The sequence below is a fragment of the Acanthopagrus latus genome, chromosome 5 (genome assembly GCF_904848185.1).
Source record: "Acanthopagrus latus isolate v.2019 chromosome 5, fAcaLat1.1, whole genome shotgun sequence".
Classification (NCBI taxonomy): Eukaryota; Metazoa; Chordata; class Actinopteri; order Spariformes; family Sparidae; genus Acanthopagrus; species Acanthopagrus latus.
The window spans coordinates 19,049,749-19,071,648 of NC_051043.1; the positions used below are offsets into that span (position 1 = coordinate 19,049,749).

Consider the following 21,900-nt stretch of genomic DNA (forward strand, 5'->3'; position numbering starts at 1 on the left):
AACCGTTATACAATCTTTCAGTTGTTCCAGCTTTTCAAATAAGAGAGGATTTCATGCTTTTCTTTGTCACAAAAGACAGCAGACAAATATCTTCTCAAAACTAGAAATCTAGAAAATCAATTGGTGGATTAACTGAATGCGAAAATAATTCATTTTCATTCAGTTGATCGCAGCCTTGTGTGAACTTTTAATGTTGTTTTAGGCTATATGTACTTTACACGAACAAAACCATGTGCATCCATAAAGAGGGACAAAATAAGAGCACATTAAATGCCTGTAGCTGAAAAAAGAGAGTCATTTTCAGGATCTGCTAACTGAGTTATTTTAACTTTTATTTATTATTTACTTTTAATCGCTGAAAAGAAATTGATAGGAAATAATGTGTAATATTGGAGTTTGAAGGTAAATTCTGTGTGTTCCCACTACTGGAGATCATCTAAAGGTCTTCTAGGAACTTACATGTGTAAATGATATTTTTCCCTAATATACAGCTTTTTGATCCATTACTGAGAGTTACATGTTAAAAATTCCTTACCAAAGACACAAATGAATGCTACTAAACTGACTTTGAAATGTATTTACAGTAAACGTTTTACAAGTTCAAGATGCTAAAAAAAAAAAAACAAAACAACATACAATAATATTTACATTTACAAACTAAAAGTCTGTACACACACTTTTTATATGCACACTGATTTCTTCATGTCTCATCTGGTTCAGTTGGGGTTCAACCCTGTTACACAATGTGGGAGGTTAACTTAACAATAGAAACTGAGGAGATACATTTTCTCTCTTGTCAACAGACGAGAAAGAATGATCGCACTGCCATGTTTGTAAATATGAAACTACAGCTAGGAGACACTTATCTTAGCATAAAGATTTGAAACAGCCGACCATGTTTCACAAAAAAAACCAAAAAAACAATCTGCCTATGAGCATCGTTAAAACTACAGATATAACATGTTAATAAATGAGTTTTAGAGCTGGTTGTTGGATTTTTTCTTTTTTCTTTTTTTTTTTTACCGGCAAGGCTAGCTGTTTCCCTCTGTTTCCAGTCTTTGTGCTAAGCTAAGCTAACTCCAACTTCACATTGCACAAACGCAGTAATATCATACTCTACCTTTAAAAACTGAGTGAATGTTCTAGGCAACAATTTGTAGGTTTACATCCAAAAAGTCAAAAGAATAACAGCTTGAGTTCTGTTGTTCTTGACAAGGTGAGGGACCGTATCAGGGACTTCAGTACATTGTTGGCAGTTCATTCCAAACATCATCAGTACAAACTAGACTTCATCTCTAGAAGCTGAAAGACCTCTACTGCTAAGGCACCAGCAACATTCAGTTGCAAATACTTAGTGCAGCTGAACTGCACAATTATTCATTGTCTTTTCATACATTCAAATGTTTTGATCAGTTTCTGATATCTATCAAGTATTAAGGAGGAAATGTAGGTATTCACACATCACATAGATAAAAGGATAAAAGGCGACTGTCAGCATTGAAAAACAGATAAACGCCTGCACACTGGCTCACAATGAGCTTTAAAACATAGTTGGCCGCAGAAGATGAAATAATGGCAGAATACCTTGATAAATCCAGCGACAGAGAGCAAGAAGAGGAGGTGACTAACATTTTCAAAAACACGTGGCATCAGGTGTACAGGTGTTACTCTTTATGTCTTTAGTATTTCACATAAGTCAAAACATGCTGCATTGTAAAAATAATGATTTATTGGTATGCAAAGGTCCTCATGATAAATATGATCACAGTATCTAATATTATTATTTTAATAATCACGCAGCTGAACATGACCTTTTCGTTTCTGTGTTTCTGGACTGTTTGTTCAAGTACTTTCCAACTATTCTAAAATAATAAAATAGATATAAATCTGGTTCATGCACTTGCATTTCGCCCACACTTCCTCAGTGGATGAAACGGCTTCACAACGTAAAATGAGCGTTCGCTGTCAAATAGCCTGAACTCTAACCTCTTTCTAATCCCCTGTGATCCAGACGGCTGCTGCTCAGCAGCCTCTTACGTCTTAACGTGCGTCATTAAAGCAGCTTGCGTTGGTTGTATATCCCCGCCCACCCCTCTGCTGCCTGTCTGCCGGGTGAGGGAGTCTGAGTGGAGGTTGCGCTCTGTTTTCTTTGCTGTCTAGGCTCAAATGTTGGGGTCTCCCTCCAGCTTGGTGAGGTCGGTGGCTGTGCCCATGAACATGCTGCGTCCTCGCTCCAGGCGGCTCTTCTTGTCCGTGAGGCGGAAGGCCTCCATGAACTCGTCAATGTCGATGCTGCCGTCCTGGTTGCTGTCGATGGTGACGGCCAGGTCGGAGATGGCGTCGTCCGTGATCTCCATTTTGAGGTAGACGCTCAGCAATTTCCAGGTCTGCCGAAAGTCCTCAATGGTGATGAAGCCTGGGGGAAGTAAACGGATAAAGATGCAGGGCAGAAAATAAGAGATTAAAGACGCAGTGATAGGATGGGGCCAAAAAGGATTAAAAAAAAACAAAAAAAAAACCGCAGAAACAGACGGACACTGATACAGGAAAAAGTGTGTTTCACTCTGATGAGAGGCGGGGGTGGGGATGAGGTGAAGGGCCCAGTAGATCAGTGGGTTAATCCCCGTCTAAACTGGAAGGATTCAGATGGCAGTAGCATGCTGGGGCCTCTTTAGCATGCCACAGGTGGACTAACAGTGGCTGAACTCTCTAGACGTCTCTATCTGGACACAGTTACACCTCAACTGCATCACACTGTCTCTGATTGAACAGTCTCTGTGAGATACTACGGTAACATTTAATTCAAGATGTTTTATCAAAGGAACACAATATCAATGTAGTGTTGAATTTCTACTAAGTTGGGTGACTTGTAAGTGCCTGAAAAAAAAAACTAATTGTGAAACTGAAACAGCAGAGATCAAGAGTAGTCCCTTTAAAATAACAATTGATCATCAAAGTTATTTGCACAGGAATGGATGCCAAACATCCTGTCATTACAGAAAGAAACTGTCATCTTACGCTGCAGTGAACAGACTCTCACTGTTGTCTGATAATTTGTAGACCAAATGATTGATTAATTAACTTAATTAAAGATGAATCTATAAAAGAAACTGACTGGCAGCAGTGCTTCTCCGGAGCCACAGAAGACATAATACAATTGTTTTCACACTCTGTGAAGTTCCTTTTTAATCTTCAAGACATCTAATTGATCTTTTTCCTCTGTTTCTTTCTTTTCTACATATTCTTTATGATCTTACTGGAGCTGTATCAGTCTCCTCTTTTTCTATGCATTCATATGTAATTCCTTTGGACAATTCATTCTTGATCTGATGTCCAACTTCTGTTATGATACTGTTTTCAAAGTGAAAAATAAACCAAACTTTAATGACTATAACTGTTACTACACTAAACATGGACTTTTCCCTGTATGATTATTAAATGTTAATGTGAAATGTTGAGTATTGAAATATTGATATATTGATTTCTAAGGCACTGTTGATAAAACCTGATATTTGTTGACATCTTTACCTGATGTTATGCCAACCAGAGGAACATTTTATTGTGGATTTTCCCTTTAAGCAGCACTAACACAAAGATGCCAGAACATCAAAATACCCTGTCTGTTAAAACGTGAAAGAAAAACACTTTGGTGGTCTGTGGGGTTCTGAAATATCACACCTTAGTGATTATAGAACTTGTTTCAGGGGTGAACACATTTTAAAGTTTTACCTGAATTATCTGTGTCTACAATTCTGAAGATGGTCTCTAAGGTGGATCGATGGCGATACAAGGTCTCAAGTAGACTCTGGTCGATGTGCTGCAAGAGGAGAAACGATGAAAACCAAGTGAGACAAGTCCAGATAGAGAGCTTCTATTTGTACATCTCCCCCCTCTCCTTCAATTGACACTAAATGTGATAATAAACGCGTATGTGCGTCCTTACATCTGTGTTGGGTCCGTGGATGGCGAGCTCGTTGAACCACTCGTGGTAGTTGATCATGCCGTCGCTGGTCCTGGAGGTGACCAGCTGACAGCGCAGCATCCTCCAGGGCACGCCGAGGCGCATCACGTTCTCCACCGCAGTCGCCCAGTCGCTCAGAGACACCACACCTGATTGAGGTGGGGATTTTACCAGTTAAATGATTTGCATTGTGACATTAGTCTATAGACAAATTCCATACAGGCCAATACACCTGAGATTTTAACTAGTTTCTCCTACAAGCAAAAGTGTAAATAAATCTGTACAAAACAAACCTGACTGACAGAAAGATTACATAACCTACTTCCTCATTTACTTGTTATGAACTTAGGAAACAAGGATGTAGGCTGAGTAATATGTAATTTAGCTTCAGCTGAAGTTTCTGTGAAACTGGACTTGTTTTTGAATTTGGCAATTAAATGTTCCGCACAAACAAAGAACTATGAGATCACATTTCTCCCTAGCCAGACATTGTCCTCTGAGAAACCACAAGGGGAAGAACATGATAGATCTGTCTTATTAATTGAGTAACACCTGATCCGTTGAGGACTGAATGGTTCATGAAAGTGACACTACACACCTTTGTTCATGGTGTCGTACTTTTTGAAGGCACAGAGGAGGTCAGATTTGTGCGCAAACAGCTGCTCCCGCAGGACTTTCAGGGCTGAGCGCTCTGTTCGCCCAACACTGCACACAAGAATACAACAAATAGAACAGATAATGAACAGAGTGAAAGGCAGAACAGTGTTGATTTACAGTTTGGAACAGGAACAGTTTGAATCTGACAAAGGCAAAACTGTGTGAGCTTTTGTCGAACAGTAGAAAAATAATTCTGTATTCTTGGAACATTTATGTAACATGTATGTAACCAGCAATCTGTCACTTTCAGCTCTGGAAGTCGTTTTTCACCGTTTTCACTGTTTTCTATCTTGTTATAGACAAATAATTTCACTGATAACTAATCTGTTTGCATCCCTGACTGATTCATATTTTTGGATGTATATTTTCTGGTAGCTTTTGCACCTTTGTCTCACGGTGAGCTCTCTGATCATGCTGCTGGCCTGGTACTGAACCACATAAGGCACAAGGTCTGGACCCAGCTTCACGTAGGCCCCCCTGTTGCTTCCAACATCGTAGTAGTTTGAGGCAGAGAACAGAGTGAGGACCTAAGCGAAGGGAAAGAAAATATGTATGTGTCAGGGCAATTTTAGCGGAAGCACTGACCTGTGAACTTATTAGAGCCTCTGTGGGTCGTCAGTGTCTCAGCTCACCTTACGGTTGTGGCAAAACTCATAACCCTCCTGTTTACACTCGTGTGAGCGGATGATGAGCTGCAGGTTGTGCCTGTTCAGGAAGTCCTCGGTGATGTCGGGGCCCCAGTAGCAGCCTCCGCCCCGCACCTCGTTGGGTGTGCAGCCGTCCTGGGTCATCGGATCGCTCCACAGCAGGTCCAGGATCTGGAGGCGGTCAGGAGTGACAAGAAGGAGAGATTTAACTTTGAAATGAAAAATAGAGCACACCGCATAAGAAGAGAAAACATCATCACAAGATCCATTAGTGGCTGTTCTGTAGATCACACTGTCTTCTTGATAAGGAGAAAACTAATGAAAACTTCCAGGTCAAGAATACGCTTAGAATGTCAACTTTTAAACATGGACAAGAAATTCCTATCGTGCTTGGTCGAGACTGGAAGAAACATCTCGACTTTCATGACGACTGGAAGAACTGTTGAATGGATTACATTTAGTTCAGACCTTAGAGTCACCACAAAGCTCATGTTTGTGACTTTGAGTGAAATGTATTAACTGCTGCTGGCCGTGTGAAATTATGTTTTTTAATTCTGTATTTTAATAATTCTAATCTGCTGATTAGAATAAGTTTACTGTGAGACGATGAATACAAACACCTGAAGTAGTATCTTACATTTTCTGGTTTACCTTGAGTTGTTTACAGAGATTGACCTGGACCTGAGCCACCCACAAGTACTGGTGCCCAGGGAGCTCATTGACTTCTACAGCCTGTGTTTAAGTCGGTGACGGCCAGTTTGAAAAGCAGATTTGACTCACGGCAGAGAGATTACTGACGTGGTGGATTACAGCATGTTACGGCCCACGCAGGCAACAATTCTCAGAGCGTTGATCACTGATTGAGCGTTTATCAGGCTGTGACTCAGGATTGATTTAGTCCACTGGAGCACAGCTGTGGCACAAAGGCCATGATGGGAAATTAACTCTGCTCAAATTAACTTGACAACGTCACCAATTAAACGTCTCATGTGAGTCGCTTTAAGACATCAACAAACAACAAACTTGCTCACAGAGCGCTTTTGTTCCTAAATGAGAAGCTCAAAAGCGTACTTATTTTTAATATGTGACACCGAACTGCATTCCATTGAATTAGGTCTATATAAAAAATCTGAGCATTTTAATCATTTATATTTATGATGAACCTGAGGACTGTGAGAGATTTAAAGGTAAGTAATCTGTGACAGCTGGTCTGAATTTCTTTTAAAAAGCAGAGCAAAAAGAAGACGTGTTTTTCTCCTTGTACATGTGTTTTTGTGTGTCTTGTCTGTGCCTTGAGAACGACAAGATAATGTAAGTGATAAGATAATGTGTTTCTCCTCCAGTTTTGCCTTTTGTCACAAAACTGTAAGCTTTTTTGTATGTAATTATGGAAGACAAATGAAATGGACTAGAAATCTGTTCACATCTGTTCAGTATTCATTGATCACCTGTTTCCACTCGTCCGCAGGATTTTCACTCTTGATAGACTCAGTGGATATAGCCTGAGACATGTCTTTTTCTGATTTGAAGTGAAACATGGACTGTCTCCTCCTGTTGATCTCCATCTGGTCCACAACGCTCCCTTTGAGCCGGTCGGAGAAGTCCTGCAGTGAGCGGTTGTGGAAGCTTTCACGTGTTCCGAGGGGTTTGGGATACATGAGGGAGGTGCGACGCTGGTAGATCTTGTTGGCGGACCAAAGGTCTTCTTCCATGTCCGAGTCAATGGACATCCCCGATGAGCTTTGGTGTCTCTTCTTTGGAGGCCTCAGTGCTGAAACATACTGGGAGTAACAGAGAAGAGCAGATAATTGATAGTGGTACAGGCTCTTGCCACATGGCACTTGACTTTACTGCCCCTCTAAAAAAGAAACCAAACTTGAAGAAGCTCGACTAGTCTGGCTAGAAAGCTTTAAAACGCTCCGTAATGCCAGAGTAGCGTATTATTCAGCACTGATAGAGGAAAATAAGCCTAAAATAATCAGCACTGTAGCCAGGCTGACAGAGCGTCATACCTCTATTGATCCTTGTATTCCTATAACACTCAGCAGTGACTTTGAGGGCTTCTTTAATGATACAACTCTACTTATTAGAGACAAAATGCATCACCGTCTGATCTGAGATGATCAGCCTCTAACACAAAAACATCAGAAACAGCTGCAAAAACAGATATATATCTAAAATTATACTATCATTGTGTTGGTTAGACCCAATCCCAACTAAATTGATTAAAGAAGCTCTGCCTTTACTTAGCATGTCTATACTCGACATGATCAATCTGTCCTTTGTCACTGGATATACCATGGTCCTTGTAAAGTAGCTGTAATTAAACCACTTCACTGTCGACACTGTTGACCAGAGGTTTCAGCCAACTCTAGACTATCTAACCTCCCCCTTTTCTCAAAAATTTTGGAAAAAACTTTTGTCAAGCAGCTGCGTGACTTTCTGCAAAACAATAGTTTATATGAGAATTTCCAGTCAGGTTCTCAAGAGCACCAAAAAAGCATTGGTTAAAGTTGCATATATGTTCCTAATCACGACTGAAGAGGGTCTTGTCTCTGTGCTAGTCTTTTTAGATCTTAATGCAGCTTTTGACCATCATATCCTATCAAAACGACTGGAACATTTCATTGGTATTAAACTAACTGCAGTGAGTTAGTCACAGAGTTCCACAAGGTTCTGTGCTCGGACCAAAACTATTTACTTCATATATGCTTCCTTTGGGAAAATGTCATGAGATGACTTTTGTTGTTAACTGGCGGTACACAAATAAAGATGGATTGACTGGTTGAATTTGTGGTTGTAGTTTAGTCTGTGTTTGATCAAGTTTATCTCCCGAAGAGTTTATCACAGCCACACATGTTGTCTCCTCACATTGTGTCTGTCCAGTCTGGCTAGGAGGCTGAGATCAGTGACATCGGAGATCCCTCCATGGAGAACCAGCACCTTCTGGTCGATCACTGTTGCTAATGGCAACCAACTGAAAATCTTCTGCAGCAGCTTCAGGATCCGTTTGCCGTGCATCTGAGGAGAAGCACAATCAAGAAAATAAATATCTTCAACCTGCATTATGTTGGTTTGTTTTCTGTGAAAGTGAACGTTTTGTGATTTGTGTTAATTTTTTTTATTCATTTTCATCAACTCAGACTCTGAAACCACAACCAGAAGTTCAAGTGGTAGTAATTGATGACAATAAAATATATTGTTCCAAAGTGTGAGTTTGATGCCTTTTTCAGACATATTAGCATCTTTCCTTGGTGGGTCTTTGGACCACCTCAACTTCCCTGACGCATCAGAGTCAACAGAGTCAGATGTCCTGCAGGCCTCTGACTTAATGACTTCAAATCCTCTTAGCTGCAAGGAGGAGTGACCAGCATTGCATTAGTGTGTATCACACTTTACTAGGAATGTGTAGGCCAAGGTGACTGAAACTGTTTTGGTTGCAACCAAAGATAGCCAGGATTAGGACGCATTTTAGCAGCGCTGGGAGATTTCATGAGTAGTGAATTTACATGATATAAACCTACCTTGTATTTAGTCAACACCTCCTTTGTGAAGCCGTACCTACGGGGAAACACAAGACAACCTGGTGAATCTACCTGGTGAATTTGGACAATGAGGACATGTGATCTCGGGCTTCACTATTAGATTTTAGTTTCACCTCAAGTTGACTATATGGTCTTCATGGTTTCCTCTGTTGAGGTAGATGTCACTGGGGTAGACGAGCAGGAATGAGAACAGGATGAGGAGGATCTCAATGGAGTCTTTGCCTCTGTCTACAAAGTCTCCATTAAACAAATAGGGCCTCTCCAGGGATGGCGTGCCATTCTGAAAAGTAAACAGCGGCAAAATAAAGGGCCATTCTGTAATCTACACATAAACAAAGGATCGATAACAGCACAAGCAGGGAAAACAGATCCTGTTTCACTAATTGATTTGTAGAGAAAATACAGCTACACATCTTTGTTCAAACCATTTTGATAATCAGCCAATTTATTCAGCTTGTTCACACAAGAAAAAAGTCAGATATTCCTTAATTTACGTGTCTCGACTGTAAGACTGTAAGACTGTAAGACTTTCACGTCGTATAAAATGTTTTAAGATTTTTGAACTGGTCAAACAAAACAAGACATGTGAATACCCTACCTTGGTGTTTTTCAATTATTTTTTACATTGTGTTGACTACATAAATATTACTATTTTGATTAAAATCAGGTTGTGTCTATCTGGCAACACTTCAAAATTAATGACTAAAGCAACATGCAGCTAATGCACAAAAAAAATGAGGATGAGGTCCAGACCTTGTAGAAAATCAGCAGCAGGTCTTCTAGCTGCCCGTGCAAATCACCTGTAATAACGGGGATACATGTAAATTAACACAGTTAACTGGCAACAAGGAACAGAAAGAAACTGTGTACATTATTGTAATTAAATCCTTGCAACAGAGAGGCTCTAGTTGATGTGTATCATTTGAATTCCATTGCTGGTTCCTCTACTCTTTTGTCCAATCACCTCTCTACTGTCTCTTTAGAAAGCACACGTTTCTTTCAGCTCACCACAAATAGTGATTTCTTTGCTTTGGCAGGTGGAGACGCGGTTGATATTCGGAAACATCCGGAGCTGTTTCCACGTCTCGAGGAGGAGCTGGAGGACGTAGCGTGAGTGCAGCTGCTACTGGGGGAGAAGCTTGTTAGCAAGAAGGTTTTGGCACAAACATATGAACAGATGGTGATTCTGCGATGTTTGATAACTGCTGTGATACTGTGCCTCGTGCAGGTTTGCTTTTAGCCCGGCACAGAACTTGAAAAACTAAACAAATAACACTTTTTTTAAGTGTTGCTTTTCAATATAATTAATGAAAGTGAAACTCTTATGTTAAATTAAAAATGAATCAAATAACCTTGGCGGGTAGATTCAAGTCAGACTCCTTTTTAAGCTCGTAGGTAAATGTCTCTTTTCATCTGCGAGGTTAATATCATTCTTTTCCTGATTTCACACTCAATTTTTAGTCTGTTTGTTTAAGGTCACAGTTTAGTGTGTGATGTCCAAAGGACAGAGGACACACATGCATACAGAAGTGTCAGTAATATAACATTTCCTCTGTTTTTCTAGGAATTTGTCTGATTTAAGTGTAATATCAGGATGTTAAATGCTGTCTTTAAATATTGTCTTTTAAAGTCATTACCACTTTTTTCCCCATTAAACTAAACTCTGCAGTGAGGGGCTTTGAAGAGACGAGACTGTAAAGCAGAGGTGTGCACCTACCTTCTTGTTCCTGAAGGCCTCCACCAGCCCGACCGCCTGCTCCACCGTCAGAGGGAAGGTGAGGTGAGGTCCTGAGTAAATCTCCGGCACCTCGATGTTCTTGTAGCAGAAGTACCTCTCCCACTCTGCATCCCGACAAACCTCGTTCTCTCGAAAGATGTGCGAGATCAGATTTCCTGGAGGGGAGGTCAAGACGACAGTCTCAAACTCAGATATTCAGCTTTACAGAAAGAAAATACAGTTTGTCAGCCAGGAAGTCAGACATCTTACTTTCATTGCTTGATGGTGTGAAATTGTCCATGAGGTAGCCGAGGAAATTATAAAGCTGCACAGGGAGGTGATGCAACAGATGAGCTGTTATTTTTTATCGCTTCCCCACAGCAAACATGCAGAAGTTTCACTGGATCGTCTCTGATCATTTCTCACCTTTATCTGAGCCTGTTCTCCAGAGTACTCGATGGACTGGAAGATGTGCCAGGTGTACCTCCGTCTCATCTCTGTACGGGCCACATACTGACGGTACCATCGTTGGATCAGGACAGCGGCTCTGATAGCTGAATCGCGAGAGAACAGAGGACAGCCGATCAGAAAATATCTCACTGCGGAGAGGACACGTGCAGTGATGGAAAGTAACAGTAAGAACGCTGGCCAATTTTTAGATACTTTGCTTACATTCTCTGCTACTTTACACTTCTACTGCCCAACAAATATGAGGAAAGCATTGTACTTTTTTCACCACTTTACATTCAGTTACTCACTACTGTATAGAATGGGTAGGTCAAGATCAGACTATATAAAGTAATTAAAAGTAGCTTCACCTGCTGCAACATTAAAGTGATGTACACATGACTAAATCAATAATCCTGTTAATCATACATTATTCTGAGTTACTTTAAGTATGTTTCAAGGTTAATACTTTTGTACTTTAGGTACAACAGATGTTTACACAATGTGGCTTCAACATAACTGAGTATTTCTACACAGTGGTGCTGCTACATTTACTGTCAAATTCTGTGTAAACTGTCCACCACTAGAAGCTCTTACATACAGTAGAGGTGTAATTATTCTGTATTAAGCTTTACAGACTTTGATGATGAGATGATCATATCATGCAAGTTATTCAAAATCTTATAATGACAAAATGAGCTGTTAAAGATGTGTTCTTGCTATTGCCCTCACTGTCCAAATTGGGAAATATTTTCAACATCTGTGTTGACGTCATATTTGTGATAATATTGTGAAATTCTGCTGCTATTCAGTTTTCCTATTTTGAGAAAAGAAAAAACACCATGCAGAAGATTATCAAGCTCATATCCTAACCAAACAAATAAGTATTTTTAATAGTAAACGGTTAATGTAACCAGCAAGATCTAGATAGCATGTGTTTTGTTTTTTTTTAGTATTTGTTTATAAGTCAGTTATTGTTTACGTAAGTATAACATTACTGAGATTACACTCCACTACAATTTAAACTTTCCTCCAACATAGAAAGTCCAAATCTTGTCTGATCGTAGAAATATCTGACTCTGCAATCTGACAAATTTCAGAAATCTTCATTTTGTTTTCACACGTTGTTGTCGTCATTTCAATGTATTTTGAATTCATGGATGCCCTGTACAACTGCTGCAACACACAGCTCTACCGCCTGCGTGTGACAGTATGTGGCTGAGGTAGATTTTTATCTCCAGTTTGTTTACTTGAGCTTATCTAACATCTAACAACACAACAACACAACAAACGAGGCAAGACAGATGTGGCTTACTTGTGACGGCTGCATAGCAAAAAGGAAAGACAGAAACAAACATATTAAGGAGATTGTAGGGAGATTAGGTTAAGAGAGATAAACAGTTTGTTGATCGGTGTTACCTTTTCCGGAGTGTTTGTGAAAGTGGTCAGACTTTGTGACACCACATCCCATGACTGTTCCTGTTCAAAGCACCAAACAATCATCACATCAGCTTAAAGTGATTCCAATATTTAAAAAAAAGTAATAATTAAAAAAAGACACACTACATAAAAAGCATGAGAACCTATTTAGCTGGATTACTTTATGGAGTCACAAATTTGACTATTCACCCATTTTCAGGCTGAGGTACAGGTTCACATCTCTCCGCACACATTTTGAATAATTCCTCAACAGTCTTGGCCTGTAAGAAAACAACCTTCATTCACAGAGCGAGAAGTTGCTTTGGCAGCAGCAGCAGGAGAGCTGAAGCTGCAGGACGTCGAATTTTGTGCCCTTTTAATCCTGTTATATCCGCTGGCTCGCTCCCTAACCTCTGTGATTGACCTCAATCCTGCAAGCAGAGGACTGTTTTGGTCTGAATTCTATGAAGGCTTACATTAAGGAATCAAACATCTAACTAATGGAAATGTCTTATCGAAAGTTGTTTTGATGAAATGGAAAAGTTGAGTCATGGAAACATTTCATTTTTTAAAAATATCCTTCTGTTAAATTCAGGTAAACAACAATGTCTGAGAAGACTGGCCGTATAAATCTGAACATATTATATTTCATAAAATTGAGTTTCCACATAACTTTCTTGTTTTACAGAGCTGGTATTTGTCTTCTTAAAGGAGCAGATGGGTGGCTTTCGTCACCTTTAAAGATAATCAGCAGTAGGCTAAAGTGATCCAATTAGGTTCTCCTGATCTCGAGACAACTAAAAAAGACCTGAAATTATTATTTCAACCAGGTCTGGGTCACGAAGACACAAAAGACCAATACTGAGACTCATGGCATTTAAATTTCTGTTTGTAAGACCTCGTTTCAGGTTTTACACTTATTCAACTGGTGCACAAATAGAAAAAAAGCTCCTCTACCAACACATCTTATGATCAGCAGTTAACTTACGTGGTATCTAGTCACCGGTTCCCAAATCGTTTGGCTGTCGGCTCTCAGTTTCAATGAATAGTTAAACAGCATTTGCTCTGTTTCATCCTCCACCAGTCCAGGATCAGGTCAAGAATTGCAGGGTATCCATCGGACCGATCACTACAGGTGAACGAATGGCAGCAAGATTCAGTAACTCACCACAGAGGCTTCATGTATGGAGCAATCCCAACTGTTCAGCTCCCCCGGTCTGTGCTGAAGCTGGTTTAGTATTTAGTTCTTCAGTGTGATCGCATAATGAAGGCCCCGAGCCACAAGTGGATTACTTGAGCTAATGACTTCTTTATGCATCTAGACTGGTCTTTATATAGAAAGACTGAAAAGTGCAGAGGTAAACTTAGGCTGCGAGATGGAGGCCGGAATCTGTTTTTGGACTTTATTTTGGAAGGGTTTTGATTACACGAGCTGTTTTTGGAGTACGGGATTATGCGTGCGTGAGATGGTCAGGTGTGTTTGTGCTGGACTCACACCGTCCAACAGGAACTTGTAACTTGTTTCTTATTCAATCTTACCAAAGGATGAGAGGGCACCTCTATGTTACATTGCAGCAGTGTTTTGTAATCGCTGGTCTGAGTACAGATCTGCTCGTATTAGGCTCGAAAAAAGCACAACACCCCCACAAAAAAGCGATACTGACCTATATCATTCACTGAGTCTATTTTGACCCTGGCATATTTGTTGCTAATGTAAACCAAATAAAAAGTACAATCAATGAACAAAAGTTACTTAATTTAATTGATTTTGATAGGTCCCAGACTTAATACAATCAATAGATCTGTTTGAATTTACCCATAACTTTGATAAGTTGTTGTGCATCGGTATCCTATAAGCATAAGCTTATGAATTTCTAGAGTTGTTTTAAATTGTTGGCCCTAAAAATGGCCAAATCAATGAAAAATTCACATCCAAAGATACCAATATCCAAAGTTTTCCCCTTATATTTGCATTTTATCAGACAAAAACAAAGAAATTAATATGATTTTGATATGAAACTTTGTCAAGCCAGCAAACATTTCTATCGACAAACACATTTGTGATATATCTCAAATGCTAGCTATCAAATTTTCACTTGTTAATAGATTATGCTAATTTCCTGACATCTGCAATAGCTAATATTTTACCTACATTAGCTAGCTTGGCCAGGTCGTAGCTCGACACATTTTGGGATGTCGCTTGTTAGTAGAAAGTGTCACGTAATCTCTCATGCGCGTGTCTAAAACATACATTTAAACTTTGAGAAATATATCACACCCATACCTTTACAAAAACCGTTGATTCACAAACACAACTGAACGCTGCCGCTCTTGAACGTCTCACTCGAGGAGCGGCGAAGGTGAGTTAGCTAACACTGATGTTGGTTTGTTACTCAACGTCAGCTTGTGACTTTTAAAGGCTCTTACCAGTGTTAATAAAGCCGAACTGTAGCTAATGATCAGGAGAAATGTGGCAAAAATGATGTTGCATCGCTTGTCTGAAAACATTTTACAATCATGCAGGGGGGCGTATCGTTATTCAAGGCAGATCCGAGGCTGAATGTGTTGCAGTGTCTGTTCATTAGGTCAAAAGTCATGCCAAAAATCAAAATTATGAAAGTTACACGGTTCAGTTTTTGTCGAAAAGGCTGTGCGAATGTTGATTTAATTCAACAATAATGATGGAGGCTGCAGTTTGTGACTCTAGCTGGGAGGAAAGTCAGCACTTCCTGAGTGTCATGACTTGAACGTGAGCTAAAAACAAGTAAACAGCATGTAAACATGTTGAACCTTGATTTAGTTTTTATTTCCTGTAAATTTAGTGTTTGATTTTTGGTAAACAGGCTGTCAATTTGTCAGCACTGAGACCACGAATTATTGGATGATCCTTCATCACAGTATCAGTTTGGTTTTGGTTGCATGACTCCTAAGCGTCATTTGCAGCTAGATGACATTAAAGCAAACCACCAGATTGATCTGAGGGACTGCACAGGTCTGGGCTTCAGGATGTTATTAAAGTGGCAATAAATCACAAATTAGGAACTGTTGTTGACCACACTGAAGGTCACATCATGAGATTTCCTTGCCTTTTTTCTGGGAATTGCAAAGTCATCTAATGTTCAGTGTGTCCTTAAGACTATATCAATGAAGGTTTATTGTCTCACTTTGAGTTTTCAAACACATATTATTTTGAGTAACAGTGGTTTACAAGAGAAGAGTATTAAAGTTATTAAACTTTTTTGTACTGTATCTAAATCATTTAACTCCAGTTGAATTGTTGATTTTCTAACAGATTGAATCTTAAAAATATCAATCTTTTTTTCTTTCTTTCTTTATTTTCTAATTTTTGAGTTTTAAGACAATTGTTCTAAGATTTAGGTCACTAAATAGATGTAACATGTCAACCTTTCTATAACAACGGTATGCAGTGTACTTTACATAAGACATAAAAAACAGTAACACTTTGTATTTGATTTAAAATAAAAGATAAGAATTAACTCAATTGTAGCCATCATTTGCAGTTGTAGTACAGCATGTGACTTAAATGTTAAATATCAGCCACTGTACCAACTACCAAGACATACATACTCTGAATGATTTTCTTACCAAAATCATTTGAGATTCAGTGAACAGTATCTGCTCAGTATCCTAACAGAGCATCTGATCACCAGGCTCGTCATCCTCCACTGCAGCAGTAATAATCTGTTAATTTCAACAAAGACGTGCAGTGTTTTTTTTTTTTTCTTTTTCTTCGTGCCTCCTTAAATGGAAGTTGTCTGGGACAATCTTGAGACCTTTTTCTCACAGGAAATCAGAATTTTTAAAAGCATTTTAATTGGCACTGAAAAATCTGAATAACTTTTATAACTCTTGTGTAATGTTTGTACAGATATTAGAAGAAGCGTCAATCATTTCGCATCTGATAGCAGGTTGAAATGACTGACTTGTGGGCTAACATAAAGAACAAATCAGCAAAACTGATTAATTGTGTAAATGATGTAAATGAAATCACTGATTTGAAGACTTCCTCCTCAAGAGGATTGTTTGCTAGAGTCATGCTATGCTGGGTCAAGATGAAGTCTGAACAAATAAGTTTTGAATTAATTTACCTCTTTAGATGAGTGTTTCTTTTGGATCAGTGTCTCATGTATTAACAAAGACTCAGTGTATCATTTATCCATATTTTATACACAAAATCTGTCATACAAAAGAGCTACATTTCTTAGAGAGCACTGTAACAATCATTATTTACACTTGAACTTTCGTAACAGGGCGGGAACTTCCTGGCAGTTAGTTGGAAAGATCAGACTCAACAGACCACTTGGTCTGTTAAATCAGCGTTGGATGAGCTCTGTGTGTCGGAGCCTGAGGATGAAGATCGCCGTGCTGGGAGCCACCGGGCAGACAGGACAGTATCTGGTCAACCAGGCGCTGCAGCAGGGACACACAGTCACTGCCATCGTCAGGAACCCGGGAAAACTCGCTGTGCATCATGACAATCTCAAGGTAATGAGACACTGAGTCGGGCGTATTGTGCTGCTGCTTTCTGCATATTGGGTTCGAAGTCCAGTCAAGTGTGAAGTCACGTGACAAATGTTTTATTGTGACCAACGGGGCTGTTTACACGCTCGTCCGAACAGCAGGCGAAAAATCTTGTAGGTTCCACATCTGGGTGTGAAAGTGTGCACACCGCAGAGCCGATAACAATGTGGACCTAACTGCAGCACTGCAAAGATATACTGTATTAATCTGCAGCTGAAAATAGTTTCAAACAAAGGCACTATTTATTCCAGTTTCAGTAACAGTTTGAAAATGTTTAAAAACTACAGTGCCCACACTCAAGAGTAAGCCATCATACAGACATTAGATATGCAGTGCACACACACATTCTTTATGAATCTGAAAAAACAAACAGTGTTTTGGGAAATGGTGTGATAAGTGCTCCATCTATCAATGACTTGGAAATCAGACACGTGACAATACAAAGAAGCGCAGCTGGGTTCCTGATCAAGCGCTGCTCTTCATCTGTGTTGACAAAAGTAAAAGGAACTAAAAGTCGCACATTATTCATGTTTTCCCTGTTCGCTGCTCTCAGGTGGTGGAGGCTGATATTTTCTCCACAGACGCTCTTAAGACTCATTTCAAAGGACAGGATGTGGTCATGTCGTGCCTCGGCTTCCCGGCCTCCATCTTCTCGGCGGTGACGGGCTACACGATGTCCATGAATGCTATGATCAGCGCCATGCGACAGGCCCGAGTCAACAGGATCATCACCATGACCTCCTGGTACACTGAACGTAAGGACAGCACACAAACCAATCTTCACTACTCATGCGTGACCTTCCCAAACCCAACTCATTTATTCTCAGTGTCAGATACAGATATGGATGGAGCCTGCTGTCCATACTATCCCTTCATTTAGTTCATTATTTTCCTGAAGTTTTAACAAAGAAAAGTTTTTACCTTGTCAATTAATATTTACTGTAATCAAAATGAAAAGTACAATCCGTCCACATGCTGGGTGAAATCTGAGGGATTAAGATTTCACAGATATACCTCTGAGTTTCATCGTTTATCTCTTTTGTTGTTAGCCAACTCTGGGACGAATTCATCTTATATGATCCGGTTCCTCCTGCTGCCGATGATCCGAAGCGTCCTCACCAACATGCACGAGATGGAGAAGTTTCTCCTGAATGTTGAGGACATCAACTGGACTGTGGTTCGCCCTCCTGGCCTCAAGAACCTGCCAGCCTCAGGTAGTAGCAGACAAACAGCAGCCAGCAGGGGGCAGAGGCAAACCTATACACAGACTCAAGAACATTATTAAACCAGCAAACAGCTCATTCATTCATTTAGTCTGGAGGTTCTGGAGTGTAGAGCATTTCTGCCTCAGAGTTCAAGCTTATTAATTTCATGTTAATGAATGAATGGACCTCATTTTTCTGTAAAGGCCACCTCCTGTAGGCATGTTCTCTGCTTTTCACTCGCTGAAGGAACAAATGTATGTAATGTAATGCATGTCATTCACAGTTTCTTACTTCTGTGTCCCTGTGCAGCTCAAGAGTTTTTGACCCATGAGGGATACTTTGTGCCTGACAGCAGCGGGAACCCTGTGGGCAGCACAGTGGCGAGAGGAGATGTGGCTCGCTTCATGCTCTCTCTTCTCAACAGCAACGCCTGGATCAAAGGGGGAGTCTCCATCACGACCAAATGAGAAAGTTGAAGCCAGCGATCACTTCACCAAAACAGTACGAAATATATTTGCACACCGATCTCGAGTGGTATTTAGCCATGCAGAAGTCCTCGACTTTACTTTTCTTATTAATCTTGTTTACAGCGGCAGCTGTTCTCCGCTCTCCGTGAAATAACAGATAACATTTTGCAGCTTTAAGAGCTAAATATTTTCCTCTTAAGGTGGTGGAGAGGAAAATATGAACTACAGCAGCAAACTCTTTAATCAGTCACTGTTTTTGATTATATCTCAATAAACACACTGTGTAGCTCATCATAAACAGTTTTCACTGGAACTGCCTTTTACAAAACAAACAGTTCTTATGAAAACTGTTGATCGCTTGCTCAGTGAATTATGCAGCCTGATAGGAAATCACTTATAAAAAGACATGATTTTATTCTTATTTATTTTTTTCTAATGTCTGAGGAAGAACAACAGAAACCACAGAGCAAATAACACCCAAACTATCCTCATGGTTAGATATCACTGGTGCCAAGAAGTGCTCTTTTTTGATATTGGTGAACTGGTCCTTTAACAAAATGTCCCATCTCGTTCTTGCCTTCACTACAACTGGATATAATGGCATAGCTACCACACAGCCTACTCTGTCTGATGAATGTCTTTTTGATTAACCAAGTGTAACATGTTCTTGTTTTTATGCATTGAAAGGTCTTCATCAGCAAGTGTACCATTTAATTGTGTTGGTTTTACTCTCTACTCATGAGGTGAGTACAGTTACACATTGTAGTGAATGACTTCAGCCACATGAGATCAGTGTTGTGCCATTTCTAACTGCCACTTTCAGCTACTATTTAATAACTGAGAATGAAAGAAATTCCTTTTTTTTTGCGCCATGTTTTCATGTGAGCACTTTATATTATATTCAAGTCTGTACTATGTCATTTCTGTAAAATAAACATATAGTATTGAAACTGAAGTGGAATCATTTGTTCCAGACATGAAGAATCATTTATATTTTTCATAGTTTTTAGGAAAGTACCCAACAAGTCAGACGATACAGGGTTTTAAACATTTTGGAAAATCCCAGTTCAACTCTCCCTCTGACTTCTGATTAATGTTTAAATCTGTTGCACTGATGAGTACAATGTTTGTATGTTGAGTTTTTTTGGGGGGGTTTTATACAGGGTGTTTGACATCATCTGTCACAGGTAAAACCCATGGCTGGCTTTCAATCCAGTGATCAGGGTGTGGTCAGGAGTGCAACATAGAAATTATAACATAACAAAGTGCATCAACTGTGGTTTTGTACGCAATGTCCACCAGTTAGAAACAGTTCTCCAGACACCAGAGACAGTGAGGGGATTGCACCGAACAGGATTACTCAGTCAGGTAAGGTCTCTCTTTTTTTTTTTTTTTTTTTTTTTACATGCTGCTTTACTGCTTTTTTATTGAACTATGAGGTAAAGTAAGACATGCACTTGGAGTGACAGCATGAGGGTCATAATGATAATCATCAGTACATTATGACACATATCAAAGAGACTGCAATATCATTAAGATATAAAAACAGGTTTAAAAAAAATGTGGGAGAAGATGATGTTGGATCGCCTTGCCTCGAGCTGAACTGGGAAAATTTTGAGCGGAATGCCGTTTTGCCTTTATCTGAAAAAGATGCTCTAAAATAACAAGCAGCACAACCAGTTGTCCAAGAATGCAACCTGATAAGTAGTGTTGGACCGATACCATTTTTTGGGCCCCGATCCGATATCGATACCTGACCATGCAGTATTGGCCGATGCCGATACCATTTATATGAAGAGCTGCATACTACTTGGATGTAAAGTCATTGCCATCATGGCTTTGTAAGGCTGCTGCTGCTTACCTTTGTGAAACAGGAAACAGACTAATACAAAGTGAATCCAGTAGAACGTTTTATTGCCTACCTGGTATGGGTGACAATAGGTGAATAAACTAAAAAAGACAGGTGAAAAATCTAGAGAAAATAGCAACGTCTAGACAAGTAAACTTACCTTTGACTTCGGGATGCTCCAGTTGAGCAGCATGCTCTCTATTGCTCCTGCAATAGCTTCGCCGGTGTGTGATCCCTTGAATTCATTCGCATTAAGTACTACGCTTTCCTGAACGAATGTTTCCATGTCCACCCAGTGGGCCGTCAAGCTAAGCAGGGGAAGTGGGGAGACTTGGCTGCTCCAGATATCAGTTGAAAAGCTTATGGCCCCTGCCTTCTCCATCTTTCTTAAAACAAGCTCAGTTACTGCAGGGATCGTCGTCTCCGTGATGTATTTGCGACTTGGGACCATATACTTAGGTACTGCGTGAGCCATAAAAAAACGGAACCCCACGCTTTCAACAAAGGAAAGGGGCAGGTTACAGAGAACAGTCATTTCGGTGATTTTTTTCCGACATCTGTCTTGCTGCTTCACTCTTCTCGCCCCTCTGCTCCTTGCTACGAAATGAACTGACCAGAGTTTGTTGCTGCTGTACACCCCGCTCTCGCTTGCTAGCAGTTGCTGCAGCCTCAAACTCTTTGTATTCGTTCACATGTTTCGTCTTCAAATGTTTTATTAGGTTCGTTGTATTGAAACTGGTCTGTTTAACTCCACCTCTCGAAACTTTCGTGCCGCAAGTCTTGCATATAGCTATTGTACTCGACGCCGTATCTATGCTGAAGTATTTCCACACCGCCGACATTTTCTTCTGGTTTGTTTTTCCTCCGCATGAAAAAGCTGCCCCGACATTGGTTAAGAGTGGCTATTGGCCCGCTCTCATTGGTCTGGAGCAGGTCAATAACGATAGCTGATTGGCGTGCTTGGCAGGCATGCACAGTGATCGCGTGTGATAACACAACACAGAGCGTGATGAGCATAGCCGTTCTACAAGTAAAAGTTAGTGTCGGGAGAGAGAAGGCTGCCTTCTGTCACACCAGCATCGGTAAATGGTATCGGCGCCCTAATTGTTGGTACTCGCCGATGCCGATACCACCATTTTAGTGCCGATCGGGGCCCTGTACTGGTATCGGTATCGGTGCAACACTACTGATAAGTTGGTGTGCATAAAAGTGCATTTTCTAGATGTTTCCTACACGATTTATGGTAAAGAAACAGAACTACATCACAAAAAATATGCCAGGATGTCAAGAAAACAAATGAGAAATGAAAAATAAAGAGATTACTGTGACCACAATACCCTGCAACTACATCATGGTTGATGTATGTGACATATTTTCTATGTGTATGCTTTAAACTGTTGCCTCCTGCATTGTTACACATTCTGTCCCATAGGCTATTCATTTA

The 21,900-nt window shown here is 40.1% G+C and overlaps 2 protein-coding genes and 2 long non-coding RNA genes across 8 annotated transcripts; 2 read left to right on the top strand and 2 right to left on the bottom strand.

The window, feature by feature from the left end:
• Positions 1-320: 320 nt before the first annotated feature.
• LOC119019095 (serine/threonine-protein phosphatase with EF-hands 2) lies at positions 321-15,384 on the bottom strand. Of its 5 annotated transcripts, none has more exons than XM_037097346.1 (19): positions 14,678-15,384; positions 13,382-13,522; positions 12,604-12,674; positions 12,394-12,453; positions 10,954-11,081; positions 10,798-10,852; positions 10,528-10,703; positions 9,819-9,933; positions 9,564-9,610; positions 8,924-9,090; positions 8,790-8,826; positions 8,137-8,286; positions 6,714-7,046; positions 5,251-5,436; positions 5,003-5,145; positions 4,560-4,666; positions 3,944-4,110; positions 3,730-3,817; positions 321-2,416 (listed from the first exon to the last, which is right to left on the bottom strand). In XM_037097346.1, the coding sequence occupies exons 3-19, from the start codon at positions 12,605-12,607 to the stop codon at positions 2,163-2,165; spliced, it is 2,217 nt and encodes a 738-aa protein (XP_036953241.1). In that variant the 5' UTR covers positions 12,608-12,674; positions 13,382-13,522; positions 14,678-15,384; the 3' UTR covers positions 321-2,162. The 5 variants fall into 5 exon arrangements, with proteins under 5 accessions (XP_036953241.1, XP_036953240.1, XP_036953243.1 ...); XM_037097345.1 differs by lacking the exon at positions 14,678-15,384 and adding an exon at positions 14,546-14,671; XM_037097348.1 differs by lacking the exon at positions 14,678-15,384 and adding an exon at positions 13,933-14,285.
• LOC119019099 lies at positions 6,051-8,284 on the top strand. The gene is made up of 3 exons (XR_005074930.1): positions 6,051-6,452; positions 6,796-6,930; positions 8,152-8,284. It is a non-coding gene; the product is annotated as an uncharacterized LOC119019099 (long non-coding RNA).
• LOC119019097 (flavin reductase (NADPH)-like) lies at positions 14,619-19,560 on the top strand. Its single transcript, XM_037097352.1, has 5 exons — positions 14,619-14,753; positions 16,665-16,899; positions 17,489-17,690; positions 17,985-18,149; positions 18,450-19,560. Exons 2-5 carry the CDS (start codon positions 16,738-16,740, stop codon positions 18,605-18,607), a joined length of 687 nt encoding a protein of 228 aa, XP_036953247.1. The 5' UTR covers positions 14,619-14,753; positions 16,665-16,737; the 3' UTR covers positions 18,608-19,560.
• LOC119019098 lies at positions 17,543-21,345 on the bottom strand. The gene is made up of 4 exons (XR_005074929.1): positions 20,617-21,345; positions 18,432-18,570; positions 17,950-18,192; positions 17,543-17,684 (listed from the first exon to the last, which is right to left on the bottom strand). It is a non-coding gene; the product is annotated as an uncharacterized LOC119019098 (long non-coding RNA).
• Between the last annotated feature and the right edge of the window lie 555 nt (positions 21,346-21,900).

What these genes read in the sequence shown, in the direction of transcription:
- LOC119019095 (XM_037097346.1), bottom strand. An exon ending in AGGCCTTCAGGAACAAGAAG is followed by an intron (nt 9,934 to 10,527) that starts GTAGGTGCACAC and finishes CTCCCCCAGTAG; the next exon opens with CAGCTGCACTCACGCTACGT. An exon ending in GTACGACACCATGAACAAAG is followed by an intron (nt 4,111 to 4,559) that starts GTGTGTAGTGTC and finishes CACCTCAATCAG; the next exon opens with GTGTGGTGTCTCTGAGCGAC.
- LOC119019097 (XM_037097352.1), top strand. Translation starts at nt 16,738, where the DNA reads ATGAGCTCTGTGTGTCGGAGCCTGAGGATGAAGATCGCCGTGCTGGGA. An exon ending in TGCATCATGACAATCTCAAG is followed by an intron (nt 16,900 to 17,488) that starts GTAATGAGACAC and finishes CGCTGCTCTCAG; the next exon opens with GTGGTGGAGGCTGATATTTT. An exon ending in CAAGAACCTGCCAGCCTCAG is followed by an intron (nt 18,150 to 18,449) that starts GTAGTAGCAGAC and finishes GTCCCTGTGCAG; the next exon opens with CTCAAGAGTTTTTGACCCAT.